At 35.1% G+C, this 15,199-nt stretch overlaps 1 protein-coding gene across 1 annotated transcript; it reads right to left on the bottom strand.

Annotated features, from left to right (window-relative positions):
* Positions 1-390: 390 nt before the first annotated feature.
* Positions 391-15,199, bottom strand: LOC120518437 (extracellular calcium-sensing receptor-like). The gene is made up of 6 exons (XM_039741226.1): positions 15,042-15,199; positions 14,108-14,402; positions 12,710-13,522; positions 11,839-12,063; positions 3,523-3,646; positions 391-1,645 (listed from the first exon to the last, which is right to left on the bottom strand). The coding sequence occupies exons 1-6, from the start codon at positions 15,065-15,067 to the stop codon at positions 744-746; spliced, it is 2,385 nt and encodes a 794-aa protein (XP_039597160.1). The 5' UTR covers positions 15,068-15,199; the 3' UTR covers positions 391-743.

The following is a 15,199-nucleotide window of genomic DNA, read 5'->3' as shown; positions in this document are numbered from 1 at the left end:
TTTTGTCACTGAAAGTAACATCACAGCCCCAAGATTCTGAAGTTGATAAATACATATGTTACTTATTGAGTTATGGTGATAACCAATATACTGTTATCTTAGCATAAGCCATTATTCTCAAACATACACAAATATATACATACATAAAATATGTGTATATGCATTGTGGAAATAAACTCACAAATACAATATATAATATTATCTTTCATAAAGTACTAGCTGCACTGCTTTCTTTACCCAGCAATAGATAACAAGCATATCTGTTGCACATTACCCAATGACATAATAAACACACAGTCAAAATGGTTTTAATGTTTATTTATGTTTGTTAGAAACATAAAATCCATTACATTTGTTTTTTGGATAATAACTTGATCTGATTGTGCATGTAGTAATATGCTTTGCTGCTTTTGCATTTTTACTGTAGTTTAAAATTACCCAACTTAACTGGTCCCCACTAAGTAAAATGGTTAGAATGAAACCAAGAAACATGATGCTACTCCAGGATTGATTACAGGAAAAAAAACATTATGGCACACACTAAACGTATAAATTAACAATGCAACTTTTTACTTCAAAATTAACATTTTGTTTATTTTTATAAAGGCTTTCCATACTTTTGATAGTTTGTGCATTCTGATAGGATGAAAAACACTATCACATACTTTCAAGCTTAATGTGTATGCTACTAAAAAAGAAAGGTATAGAATATAAATGTAGAATTTTTAAAGCAAAGCTGATATTCAGGGTATTTTACCCATTAGATACTTTTTTGTGTTTTTTTCTGGCATCACAAGTATGATGAAACATTTGGGAGCAAAAATACAGAAAAGCAAACCATAGCTGGAAGCTAAAATTGCAAATATTTCCACAGCCACTGTGTATTTTCCTGGTGAACTGATATAAGCAGGAATAAATGTGATCCAGACGACGCAGAAAATCAACATGCTGAATGTAATGTATTTTGCTTCATTGAAATTATCTGGTAGTTTACGAGCTAGAAAAGCCAAAATGAAGCACAATGCAGAAAGAAATCCAATGTACCCTAAAACAGCATAAAACGCAAGGGCAGATCCTATGTCACATTCTAAAATTATCTTTTCTTTATAATATGCCATGTTGCTGTTGGGAAATGGAGGTGACAACAATAGCCACAGAGTGCATATGAGTACCTGTATTAATGTGAAAATACAAATGCATAGTCGTTGTTGATTTGGTCCAAACCATTTCATGACATTATTTCCTGGCAGTGTAGCTTTAAAGGCCATTATCACAACTATTGTTTTTCCAAGAACACAAGAAATGCACAAGACAAATACAATCCCGAAAGCTGTGTGGCGCAACATACAGGACCAGTCAGATGGACGACCAATAAATGTTAGGGAACAAAGAAAGCTTAATATTAAAGAAAATAGAAGAAGGAAACTTAATTCAGAATTATTTGCTTTAACAATAGGTGTGCTTCTGTTGCAATAGAAAACAAAAGTTATGCCTATAGTCACACTTGCTCCCATCAAAGACAAGACCATCAAAAATGTACCCATAATTTCTTCATATGAAAGAAATTCTTTGTCCTTTAAAATGCATTGATCTCTTTGCTGGTTTGGCCAATATTCTGCAGGGCATTTTACACAGTCAATTGAATCTGCACATGCAGAGAAACAGAAAAAAAATATTTTAGTTGGGTTACAGTGGAGATTTCACAACATAGTTTTCAAGCTTTTATCAAATCGACAATAAAACTTCTTAGTTTTAAACCTTATCCAGTTTTACAATGATTTCTGTTATAAGGAGTTTAGCCTGAAATTTAAACTTCTGTAAAAAATAAATAATGTGTTTTATAAAGCTGGCATAATGAAAATATTTGTCATGCAACTTTCAGCACGATATGAAAATATACTGTAGATATCCATTTAGAATTCTGCTGGCTTTGCAAATGAAATTTCAGCTGCCGTTTTCTAATTTTAGTCACTTTCATCTCACATTATCATTTAGAACCAGAGATGACAAAAGCCAAAAACCTTCTTACTCCTTTGTTGTTTTGAGCCAGTAGAAGGGTTTCCCATGTGGGGTTTTCTGCTAGTCAGGAGATGTCCCCTGTGGCCCTACACAGGCCCCAAGACTTGGAGTAAGAATCTTACTCCAACAGGGTAACAACATTTGCACAAAATAACAACAGAACAGCTTAGGCTTTCAGTTTGCTCTGGATACTTTTATTTTGCATGTTCTAGAACTACTTTTTGATGTTAATCAGTTTTTTCATGTTTGTGTTTTGAGTGCATAAACACAAATCTTTGAAAGCTACATTAAACTAGGACTAACACAGCATTAGGAAATGGCATTCAGCATTATAATAATAATACACTTATCCATTCATCTATTTTGGGACCTTCTTATTATATTTATGAATTGTGGAGAATTGGAACCTGAACCTCCAAGGCAGAAACCAATCAAAGATGGAACACCAATCTATTACATGGCATACTCTGTCACACCACACCAGTTTAGGGTCACTAATTCAAGTAACCAACATCACCTTGGAACGTGGTAATGTTACAACTCTGAGACATGAGATAAAGTGAGATACACCACACAGACTGTGGCCATCCAGAGAAACATCTTGGAGCTGTGAGGCTGGAGTGCTAAGTATTTTGAAACTTTGTCAACCCTCTATAAACTATTTAAAACTAAGAGAAAATATTTAATATTATTTAGAATGTAAGCAACAAAATTATTTGTTAAACAAAGACAAAAATAATACAATATGTAGTCCAGCTTTAAATATTACAGTTATTGAAGTTTTAGTATGAGGTTATAGCATAAATGCCAAAGTCCATCCACAGAGTATATTATTAGGACATAGAGTATCTATCAGTATAGTTGATAATATTTTTTAGACATGCTTATTATAGGAGAAGGCACTTTTAAAAAAGGTAATCAACTCATATTTTGCCATGTTAAGGAAAATCTAGAAACCAAATTACTCATTTTATGCTAAATAAAGGAAACATTATACCATTTATATAGAAAAGAAATACTGTGCCTTGGTAAGTTTCAATATGTCCTGACTTGGATGAAAGTGGATTTAATGGAGACATACACAGACCAGCAGGTGCCAAAGATGTGACAACATGTTACAAACAGAAAATCAGTAGATGGAGAAACTTATTTACATTTTTTCTAAGTATAAAATTAATTCATTCCTTTTACACTCGGTGCAAGGCAGCAGGCAACCCTTAATACAGTATAATGTCTTATTAGTTATATTCTAAATATTTGTTGTTTTTATTGTACAAACCAAGTGACAGCAGTTAAAGTAATGTTAAAATTAGAGTGTGCTTTGTCAATACCAAATTGTTTACAGCCATGCCAATAATTTATTATTTGATAAGTGCATATTTCACTTATACTTTAGGTTAAATATTTAGGCTGGAAATATGTCATATTAATCTGAGTAGTTTGTCAAATATGTCATACCTGCATGGGCTTGGGGACTTTGAATGCTATTGTCTCAGTCCTTACCATTTCTGCTGCTAATTTCTCCTTCTCCACATGGAATGCAGTCAAAGCAACACACAGGCCTCCCTTTTTTTATTGCCTTACGGGTACCTGGAAGACAACTTTCACTGCAAAAAGATGTAGGTACCTTAAATGAAAAATAGTGAAAAATAATAAAACTATATTGTTTCCTTTATTCCTCATAATAAATTCTGTCAGGACAGATTCTAGTGTTCCTGAAACCAGCTAAAATCAGATTAAATGCCATTAATAATGGAAATATTCAAGGACTATGTAGTACTGAACTTGAATTTAAAATAACAACATACATAAGAAACAATAAGAATTTGGATACAGAGATGCTAGATAGTGGAAGGCGGCCTTATTGAATTTGGCACCAGTGCTGCCAAAATAGGCTCTGGGTAATAAAAGTTTGATATGTGTGTTTATAAAATGAATGAATGGATGGAGAAATACAATTAAAATAAAAATTAGCTGCAAAAAATTGTGAGAGATTGCACCAAATGAAAGTGACTAGACCATGTACTTAATTTTTAACTAACAGTGCTATCCACTGCACCCCTGTGCCACCCTGTTAAAAAAGTATTAATAAAAAGCTCCTCAAAGGGTTCCAAGATACACTTCTTTTCACAATTAATGCTCCAGTCTGACTAAACAAGTAAGACTAATTGTAGAATCTCAACATTATATCCATGATATTGTATAACTGACAGAAAATCAAAATTTCACAGTTGAAAATTTAAACAATCCACCTTTACAATCGAAAACCTACAGCTTACTTCATTGCTGAGAATGATTCAGTTAGTTGAGTGTTTACAGACAATCTATTGTTCATTAGTGTAATAACTAAAGTATAACAAAAAATAAAACAACACATACTGTATTTAATTGATATGGGAACAAATAAGATCTCTGGTTATGAGTATTTACTACAGCCAGGGTCAGTCCAGCTTAATGTACATGCATAAGGAATAGGAGTCTGATCATTTATATTAAGCAAAGTGAAAAACATCAAAACAAAGGCATTTGTTAACCACTAGAACTACTAGAACATGGCATTTTTAACTACTCAATGGATCTTCATTTGATTTTCACAAAGATTTTGATACAAATGTAAAATAAGTAAGGTGAGATTTGGAAAATGAAAGCATCACTAGCTAGACATTTGAATTTGATTGTCCGTATTACATATATTGTGGCGGGTGGCCGGGTCCCATGCCCGGCCAGGACACCCCTTTTACTTATGCAATCCCTACCACGACAAATAGAATTCAAACTATGATTATGTTTCTTAAAACTATATAAATCTATACATTAATCTAACACAAATGAGTATGGTGTGTATAAGTGTGCACCTGGCATCCTGTTTAGGGCTTATCCTTAATACGAACACGTAATAGGGATAGTCACCACAGAAAATGAATGGCTGTATGCAAGAAAGAAAAGGTAATTATAAAAATCAACACAAATATGTTGAATTAAAGAAAGATACAGTATAGTACAAATATGATGTTGACCTTCCCAGTGAAAGAAAGCAACTTTGATGTTTTATGAAAAAAACTAACACACACTTGCAGACGTGAGCCCATTAAACAAACAGAATCTGTTGCTAATGTAGAAATATTTAAAAATCTCTGCCTCATGGATCCAACCTCCTGGGTTGCATGTTCTCCCTGCATCTGTTCCTATGTCTTCGAAAATGTAAAGGGTTAATTGTTGATTTCAAACTGGCCATGTGATTTTGTGTGTGTGTTAGGGGGTGTACAAGTCCTGCGATGGATTAACATCCTGTTCTGATGCTAGGTTCCAGCCATGAAATGGGTTAAGTAGGTATAAGAATGTTATGTAACTAACACTGCAGCTGTTATGGAGATGTAGCTACATGAATATTTACTGGATATTTTTATATACAATCACACTGAATAATTGGAATACAGTATGCAAAGAATTAGAATGTATAATATGATTAAGCACCTTCATTTAAAACAAGCACTTGTTTTATTATGTGATCCTGTACTTTATAAGACATGTTAGTTTTAAAGTATATTATTATCTTACCAGTATGGTTCAGGCACTGTTAAGCACTAAATTGCACTGAGTCTTAGATCCTTGTAGTTAAAACACTGGAGTGCACTGATATGCACTCAGTGTTACATATATCCATTCCAACAAAGTAAAATGACACCCTGAACACTGATGCCGAAGATTGGGTGGAGGATCAATAATAAGGAGGCGTGGTTGAAAAGGATACCGGACAAAGACAGCAAAATGCCAAACAGGTGTCAGCTATTAACATAATGTATAATGAACATGAATAAGTATAATCTAATAAAAGTGGGCAATCACATAAGGTGGCAAAATTCCATTAGGTGTTGCCAATTAGCATAGCAGGCTTGTCAAGGTATCTTATCTATGTTAAGCTATGGGATAGCGGCTTTCTCCATGGACAGAACACAGCTGTTTATTATTTTTCATAAATGTCTAATCTGAAATAAGAAGGCTTTTGGACTCTGGGTGATTTCCTGCCTTTGGATATTATTGATTTGAAATTTTATACTATACACTACATAAACCCCTCCCAACTTTGCCCTGGGCTTGTGGCATTCATCTGAAATTTGAAGCAAACTTATTGTCCCCATCTATAAAAACAGAAACACATACAAGAACATGTGCCAAACAGTAAAGTTGCAAGTATAAAACTAACACTTCAACTCTGTTTATGGAAATACACTTTCTATAAATACACCTAGAATAGTTAATTAAAGACTGGAGTCATCTATGTGAAGTGCTATCTGGAGAGGTGTTTCCGTAGCATTCCTAAATGCTGCATACTAGGTTTAATGAATAGACACAGTGCAGTTTTTAACAGTGCAACAATCACTATACTTCAAGCACAATTTTATATTGTATGCTGCCATTAAGACTCTGATTCAGTTTGTTATCAAATGTTATTTCTTAGGTTTTAAAAGTGTTACAAGGTAAAGTTGTTTAACATCAATAAAACATTATACACCTAAAACCAGTGCAATATAAATATTCAGACCCAAACTCGTTTTTCAAATGATGAGTACCTGCATAACCACTATAAAAGCATCCTGAGTGTAAATGTAAACAAGTTTTTATGTGTTTCAGTTTTAAAAACCAACAAAAATCCCAGTTAACCACAGTTAGTGTGTCAAAAATAAGTGCATGTAGTCATTCTTCTCTAGCACTTAATTAACTAAATCTTTTCATTTGGTAAATTAACACACTATAACTCTAATACCGTAATTCTAATATATGAGTAAGGGGGCAGTATGGTGTTCTTTAATTTAGCTTGTTAAAAACTGGAGTAAAACCCAAGATCACCATTCATCTGCTGCATACAGAAGACACCACTAAATTTTAGAGATAAGGAAAACTGCTATATAAATTAAATATATCTCTCTATTATAAAAAATAAATCTTGGGATGGAGACTAGGGAGACAAGACGTGATCTTCTTGGAAAACAATTTGACATCCCGCGAGAGACACTTTAAAGTCACGCGAGACAAGGCAGTGAGACAACATTTAAAACAAGTTCATGGACATCTAACCTAGCAGTTGATGGAATGCATTTGGCAGACATCATGTGCTCCCAGCTCTTAAAACAACGACAAGCGGAACACGCAGCTCTCCAGCAGATGATCCGACCACTTCTCCTTAGCGTGCGTTCACCCACCCCCTCCACCAACAACGCGAGCATTAGAGACGCGAAGTGGCAAAAGCACAGCTCCTGTACAGGCTTTTAAATGATCGACTGGCTGCGCGACAAGCAGAACACACACCTCGCCAGCAGCAGCAGAAATAAGCCAGAAGATAATCTGACCGCTTCTCCTTAGTGTGCGTTCACCCCACACACACAACCTACACCGAGAGCGGCAGAGACACGAAATGGCAAAAGGACAGCTGCTGTACAGGCTTTTAAATGATTGACGCGCAATGCGACAAAGAGAAAATGCAGCTTGCCAGCAGCAGAAAGGCAACAGCTGAACGAATGCCATCTCCTTAGCGTGAGTTGAGCCACCCCCCCCATTCACAACGCGAGCTGCATTATATGTTCTGTAAGAAAGAGATTTAACCACGCCCGAGGCCGGAAATAAAGGGCAAGTATTGTTTTTACAGTAAAACTGAAAATAATACATATGTAACAGTTCCAATGAAAATAACAATCTCTTTAAATTGTATATCCGGTAAACCAAACCCAAGGGTGGGCGAGTGAAGCGAGCATGGGGCGGAGCCCTCTAGTTATTATTATTATTATTATTAGGTCCACCTACAGCTGATGGACCATGAATGCTTCTACTGCAAAGCTCTGCACAGATCCACAGTGATCCCAAACGAAACTACTCACATTGAACTTAGTTAGAAAATCAGCCATTGGAGACAAATCAGCATAACTATGCCCAGTATAACATTAAAGAAAAAATAGAGCATCAGGATATAAATTTAGCTAATCATAAAAGTTTAATATGAATTATCATTGAGCTTCACAAGACAAGAAAGAATTGACCAAATGCAAATGTGCTGACCGCTGCCACAGAAATACCTGCATAGCCAGAGAGCAGAGGCAGTGTGGTCACTCACTATGAGCAGGGAGAAATATAGGAAAAATAATCTCCAGTTGTTACCACAAATAATAAAACTCAGAAAAACTATGTTCCTAAATTGGTAATTTCTTTTAAACAATTTTCCATTTTGATTAGCATGGGCAAATAAAAGACATTATAAGGCAAGTATTATTAGGCAAAACGCAAATGGTTAACAGGCTAGAAACAGATGCTGGGGAAAGTGGAAAACATCTTGAAATCCTTAAAACTAGAATTGCTCTTGGAAAAGGTATTTTAAATGTTGTATTTATCTGTCAATCTGCGCATGTACAGTGTGCATCCCTAAGTACAGTATTGTCTGAGCATTTGTTTATATGTAGTACTGGACTGGAAATCAGGAGACTCAGGTGAAATCCTGATGGCCTGGCCTGTCTTTTAACTGATTTTTTCCCGTGCCCTGTGCATTTTTCTTCTCCAACCTGAACACAACGCAGAACATTTCTGAATGCAAAGAGGAGACTAGGCTAATAAACAGTAAGGACAGGCAATAGACAGAAAACAGCCAAGAAGAACTGAAAGAGAGAAAAATTAAGGAAGCCCTACATGTTGTTGCTGAAATTCTGTGACAGTATCAAGAGCAGGCAATCAGACATCCCAACTCTCCCAAAAACAAGTGTCTTCTCCTGGACTCCCAGGAGTGATTGCCCTTCTCCCAGGAATCCATTTTCTTCTCAATTATTTTGGCAATATCCCAGTACAGAAAAAAAAAGCGAGAGGGAAATTTGTAACATTTCGACTATTGTTTTTTCTAATGGAGTTAACCCCTTCCATGGACAAATCTGTTACTGCCTGCTTGTCACATATGTATCCAAAGTGCGTCACAGTGTTTGTGTATGCGACATGATAAAATGTTCAGAAAAAATGCAAAGCCAAATTTTCATTAGAGTGCTCAAAGGATTAACATTGCGTTATACCTGATAAAAAATAAGCCTGTGGCTCTGTTTGTATCAATGATTTTTCCATAACTGCTGGTGGTTTAAAAGTATGCAAAATACATGTTGAGGTAAGTGAGGTTTTAGATATATATCTGCTGGGTTTTTAAAAAATATAATGTATAATTATATGAAGTACTTACTTAAAATAAATTTGCATTACTAGGCAAATTGCAGGTGAATTTCTCAGATGAATGAAACCGAATTAATTCCGCATTCTTGCTAAGTAATTACTAACAGAAATGGAAAAAACACTAATTGTGATAGTTTGTTTGTCAGCTTAATCCATTGCTGCATCATGATTAAAAACTGCAGTTAAAGTTTATGAAATGCATGATTATTTTGTATTTCTTCAGGGAGCACATCATGTAAGGAGTCAGGCGCAGGGAGGGCTGTAATGACATTTCAACATGTTTCTTAACAACACAGTGACAGAGAAGTCTGAAAGAAAAACAAACTAATGCAGAAGTGTACTGTACATCTGTCATTGTAGAAAACAAACTGCCTTTTCAGTTAAAGACAGAATTCAGAGGTCACTTTGCATAAGAAACTCTTTTGAATTAGCTGTGTTGCAAAGTCAAACAAATTCATCAACATACATTGCTGTGGTCTTCAATTAACTTAGGATCTGTTACTCAGCTAAACATGTTGTGTGTAGTTGTAAAGAAAGTTTAAACTAAAGAATGTTAATTAAAGTGTTGATGCACCTCCTAATCAACTCAAGCTCCCAAAACCCTCCTAGAAATCAATTCTTCAAGGCAAGCAAAACTGGTTTCACAATAAATATTTTTATGCAACTAATCCTGCTTTGGCACACTGCAATCTGAATGTCAGTGAATATTTACAAGATAGTCACATACAAACCTCTGTTTATATGAAGATAAATCATTTTCATAAGCAGTGGTAGGCCACATTAAATGCTGTCACCATATTGGGCAGTAGACTCACTGCGGCTTTTTAATCTCTCCTCAAAACTCACTTTTAAATAGAAGGAGTAGATCTAACAGAGTTTTACAGATTTTATAATAACACTTCACTTCTATCTATTCTATGTATGGGCACAGTGCTGGTATATACAAGAGCTTTATCTGATTTATTTATATTTCATTCCTTTAAAATTCATTCTGTAACGTTGTTACTCATGCCATACAAGGAAGGGGTTGGTTTGTAATGGACTGTAATGGATGTCTGATTTTATTGTAATCATTTGTAATTTGGAAAGCACTTTGAGCTTGTGTTTTTAATGTACTATATAAATAAGATTATTACTTCTGTTACAGTAGCTTAAACCTTACTATCCATCTGACAATTTCGGCATGCCTACCTATTTGTGATATAAAAAAAAAAAACTTTTACTGTGTGAGGACAGTGAAGGAGCTCTCAGGATTACATAATTAATCCTCTGGATTCTGATTAAACCCAGGAGATGATTTGCAGAAATTGTTCAGCTTGAATACATTGTGCCATATGCTGCCATGTCCTCTAGTCTAGTCTTCTTGACTGATGTCTTCCATATCATTGGCTTTGGCTACAAGTTCCTGCTGACCTTGTCTGTGACACAAGTAGGCTAAAAATGAAGCTTCTTCACACTGGATTTTGGAAAGAACAGGTTGAATACCTCTGGTACACAGGAGCACCTTGAAGCCTTTATGCTCATGTCAGTAGACAACAAGATTTTTGTTGGACTTCACAATGACAGTAGAATTCAGAGGCTGCAGACAGCGTTGAACTCTTGTGCCCCCTGCCAGGGTTCAAGCAAAAGGCATCTTTTCTAGAGCATGGCAGAATTTTAACCCTAGTCCAGCCCTGTTTATGTGCACCTGTTAATTATAGTCATAATTTACTGTATTTATTGTTATAAAGCTAAAAGGCACTGCCAAAAAAATTGTTTTTAAAATATAATTTAACCTTTTCATTTCACAATGCTCTTCTTGAACTTTAAAGAGCAAAATGATACAGTGACATTAAACTGCACTCATTATTTTATGTATGACCAATGAATGAAAAATCTGGCACACGTGAGCATGGGAGACAGTTTGCAGGCTCAAATGTAACTGTTTGTCTGTCACACCAGGGGTTGGCGGTATCCTCTGATGCTTCGGCCTTTTCTCCCTCTGCAGACCATCAGAAGAACCCACCTCCTAATGATGTAGTTTCCACCTCCCAAGAAGTCACACCCTAGTGACATCATATCCGGCCCCAAGATCCCTCCTTCCTGTTCCTCAACTATACATATGCCATTTTTAATAACATATTCAGTTCTGTTTTGGACTCCTGTCTGTAAAGACCGTCATTAACTCTTCATATTCTCAAGTATACCGGGACGTTTTCCCCTGTTTTATCTCTTACTTCTATGTATATACAGTATATATATAATATATATGTGTGTGTGTGTTGAAAAAAAAAGGAACAGTCAAAGTAGAGTAAATAAACTATGTCATTTCAAAACACTCTATCCAGTTTAGAGCTTTTATCATAACTTTTTTGAAAAATATATTAAAATAAATCAAAGATTAATATAAAAACGTAAGTAAAGTTGTGCAATAATGATTTTTCCCTCACTGCAACTCATAAATTAGGCTAACACATTGAGATATTGTTTGGTTAGTTAAAGAAATAGATGGGTAGATAACATGCAAATATTTTAAAAGGCAGTCTGCAGACCATAACACTGAATTTTCAATGCAGCTTTTGACATTTACATTTACAAAAAAACCTTTATAGGAAAATGAAAGAGTTGTAAAGTATCTTAAATCACCTGATCTTGGTTGTGAGTCCATACGATTTTTACATTATTCATTGTAAACTGGTGTTTTTCTGGCAATGATGCATCATAATACCCAACTGTAACAAATTCTGCAATCCCATCTCTCAGCTGCCAATTCACCAGTTCATATCTCGCCACTGGATCACCATTTTCATCGAAAGAAACTGTCTCCCCTGTTCTGCTTGTAAAATTTACTCTTTTCAAATAATGAAGTACCTATAAAGTAAATAAATATTTATATGTGACTTTCCTTTCATTGTACAAAATGCTATAATTAAGATTTCTGTAAAGTATGATAACATAAAATGATCTCTTAAAGAATCTCAAGATATGTCTGAAAAACACACATTGACCACTAATTGTTCTATCTATCTATCTATCTATCTATCTATCTATCTATCTATCTATCTATCTATCTATCATGCATATCCTTTTATTGTAATTGTAAAACTGTCTTTAAAATACTGTAGTACTATTTATTTCTTACATCTCATTATGGGCGGCACGGTGGCGCAGTGGTAGTGCTGCTGCCTCGCAGTTAGGAGACCCGGGTTCGCTTCCCGGGTCCTCCTTGTGTGGAGTTTGCATGTTCTCCCTGTGTCTGCATGGGTTTCCTTCCACGATCCAAAGATATGCAGGTTAGGTGGATTGGCGATTCTACATTGGCCCTAGTGTGTGGTTTGTGTGTGTCCTGTGGTGGGTTGGCATCCTGCCCAGGATTGGTTCATGCCCTGGGATTGGCTCCAGCAGACCCCCGTGACCCTGTATTCGGATTCAGTGGGTTGGAAAATGGATGGATGGACTTCTCATTATAATACTCTTACTTTTTTATTTGTCCCATAATAAAAAGTAGATTATTTACCTGCCATGGCTGGGCTGTCATCTTATTTGCACACACATTAAAATCTGAAGGGTACTCATTTCTACAAGTAAAAAGGTGATGAAGTGAGTGAGCCACAGCATATATGGCTTTATAAATATTGTTGGCAAATCTCATTTCTGAGGTGTCTGTGTACTGGTTCTTGGTGGCCCTCAAATCTTCATATCCTGTGCATTGCGTCATGTTTGTAGACATACCTTGTGCTACCAGGGTGCAGTTAAAAGCACTCTCCCAAAACTCTTTCAAAACATTGTTATCTGAAGCAACACTAGGATTTATACGAAACAAAAAATCCCTTAACTCTGGCATCACAACATTGACAACTGCAAATCCAAGGACACCACCCAGTATTTTAAAGTTTCTTTCCGTGGCAAGGTTCCTAGAAGTTATCCATGACTCACTTCCAATCCACGTCAAACCAGTTATATTGTGAAGTGCTACTTCTTGCAGTAATGCCATCATCTCAAGTTGAGCTAGGAAAGCTATAATAACCTTTGCTGTTGACTTTCTTATAATTTCAACAACTTGAAGGATTTTCTCTTTTGGATATGTCCTGAAAAAGCTCTCTGAATATTCCACACAAATTCCCTCCTGCTCTGCTGTTTGGATGAATGTAGCCATTCCTGAATTTCCATAGTCGTCATCACTTCTAATTGTTCCAACCCAAGTCCATCCAAAATGTTTTACTAGCTTTGCCAGAGCTCTGCTTTGATAATAATCACTTGGTATTGTTCGGAAAAATGAAGGAAATTCATTTCTTTTGCTAAGACAGGCACAAGTAGCAAGATGACTTATCTGGGGAAAATGTTATGTTATACATGTTTTATTTCATAGACTCTCATACATATTAAGAAATTTTAATACTGCAAATGAAAAGATAAAAAAATCCATCTTTCCATTCATCCCCGTCTAACCAGTTCAATGCTGTTGTTGGGTATCCTGTAGGCATTAGGCACAATTTGGGAGCAAATCCTGACCAGGAAACCAGTACATTACAGAACCCTCTCATTGACTCACTTATACGTATTCATACTGAGCCAACCTGAGTTTGCTAAACAAACAAATCTGTATGTTTCTGGGATGTGTGTGGATTACAAGAACACCACATGGAAAACCTATCCAAATACACTGAAAACATGCAGAGAGACAGTTTTGGCAGTATTCAGATTTATTCTACTATGTTACATCCTACATTTGAATGTTAAATATATTTTTTCACTTTATCTACTAGCATCTTTTTTATGGGATGAACATACCACTTGGAGGGTTTTTTGTTCTGATGACTTAAGTGCGCAAAAATATTTCTCTATTTTTAAGAGATTTATATATATATGCATATATTTCTTATTATTTATGCTATATATTTAAAATGTTTCTTACCACTGGAATTCGAAAGGGTCCCAGAGTTGTTGCCATCCCTATCATAGAAGAAGACGAAGCTTGTCCTACTACAGAAAGCACAGTGGATGGTTTTGTGCAATGAAGGTTTGAAAATAATCCATCTCCCTCTCCATTTATCAAAGCCATTGTTGATCTTATAGTATGAGGTATATTTGCACAAAAATCAAAGATTTTATATCCCAGGGAAATGTTAGAAAGTAATTCAGTACTGTTGTTTATTTCTTCAATTGCAAATATCATTGTTTGAGACAACAGAAATTCTCTGAAGTGTATACTGAGAATAAAAATGATATTTAATGAAATATAGAGCTGTTTGCACATATCATTATATTGAAAAATTCTATTGTATGTAATATGCTGACACATGATTCAATAAACAATACTTTGATTTGGTAGTCATCTGCTTGGAGCTTGGGTATCTTAAGTAGTAGATTTAAAAATCTTAAAATATATGTATTTAATTAATCACATCTAAGAAAAAAAAGATAAAATATTAAAAAAAAAAAATCAAAAGGCAAATATTACATAAACTACCCTTTTCTATTCATTGATCCATTCATTTTTTGCAACTACGTATCCAATTCATAGTTGCTGAACCAACCACTATGATTTTTTCCTAACGTCTGTCTACATCTTTTCTTTCATGCCTTGACTACTTGACAATAACATTCTTTTTATTCAATCTAATTGTTTTGCTTTAACTAATATTATGGAATTTCACTGTATTTAAACCAGTACAATTTCAACAAATGAAAATAATTAGAAAATACCATAGTTATACAATTCATACAAAACATGAATTTTATATATTTTGTTTTACATAATGTACACCCACAGAGGTCACAAATTGATTTGCTGTTGACAAAGTGTATCTCTACACTGCAAATAAAAAATAACAAATGTTTTCACTAACCTTTTGCACTTTGGTGGCTCTGGCATTATTGTGAAATTGGGCTTTTTAGTAGTAAATGTTGAATAGAATGAAAAGAGACCACCAATTATAATGTCACCATCCTTTGAAAAAACAGGCACTTCCGGATAATCTCGCAGCGTACAGACTGTGTCTTCTGT

The sequence above is a fragment of the Polypterus senegalus genome, chromosome 1, assembly GCF_016835505.1.
Source record: "Polypterus senegalus isolate Bchr_013 chromosome 1, ASM1683550v1, whole genome shotgun sequence".
Classification (NCBI taxonomy): Eukaryota; Metazoa; Chordata; class Cladistia; order Polypteriformes; family Polypteridae; genus Polypterus; species Polypterus senegalus.
Note: the sequence above shows the minus strand (reverse complement) of the source record. Positions and strands in the feature narration are given on the sequence as shown.

Coding starts and splice junctions, on each gene's coding strand:
- LOC120518437 (XM_039741226.1), bottom strand. CDS start 15,067: ATGCCAGAGCCACCAAAGTGCAAAAG. Junction 13,523..14,107: donor GACCCTTTCGAATTCCAGTG/GTAAGAAACATT, acceptor CATTTTCCCCAG/ATAAGTCATCTTGCTACTTG. Junction 1,646..3,522: donor AGAAATTAGCAGCAGAAATG/GTAAGGACTGAG, acceptor CTGCATGTGCAG/ATTCAATTGACTGTGTAAAA.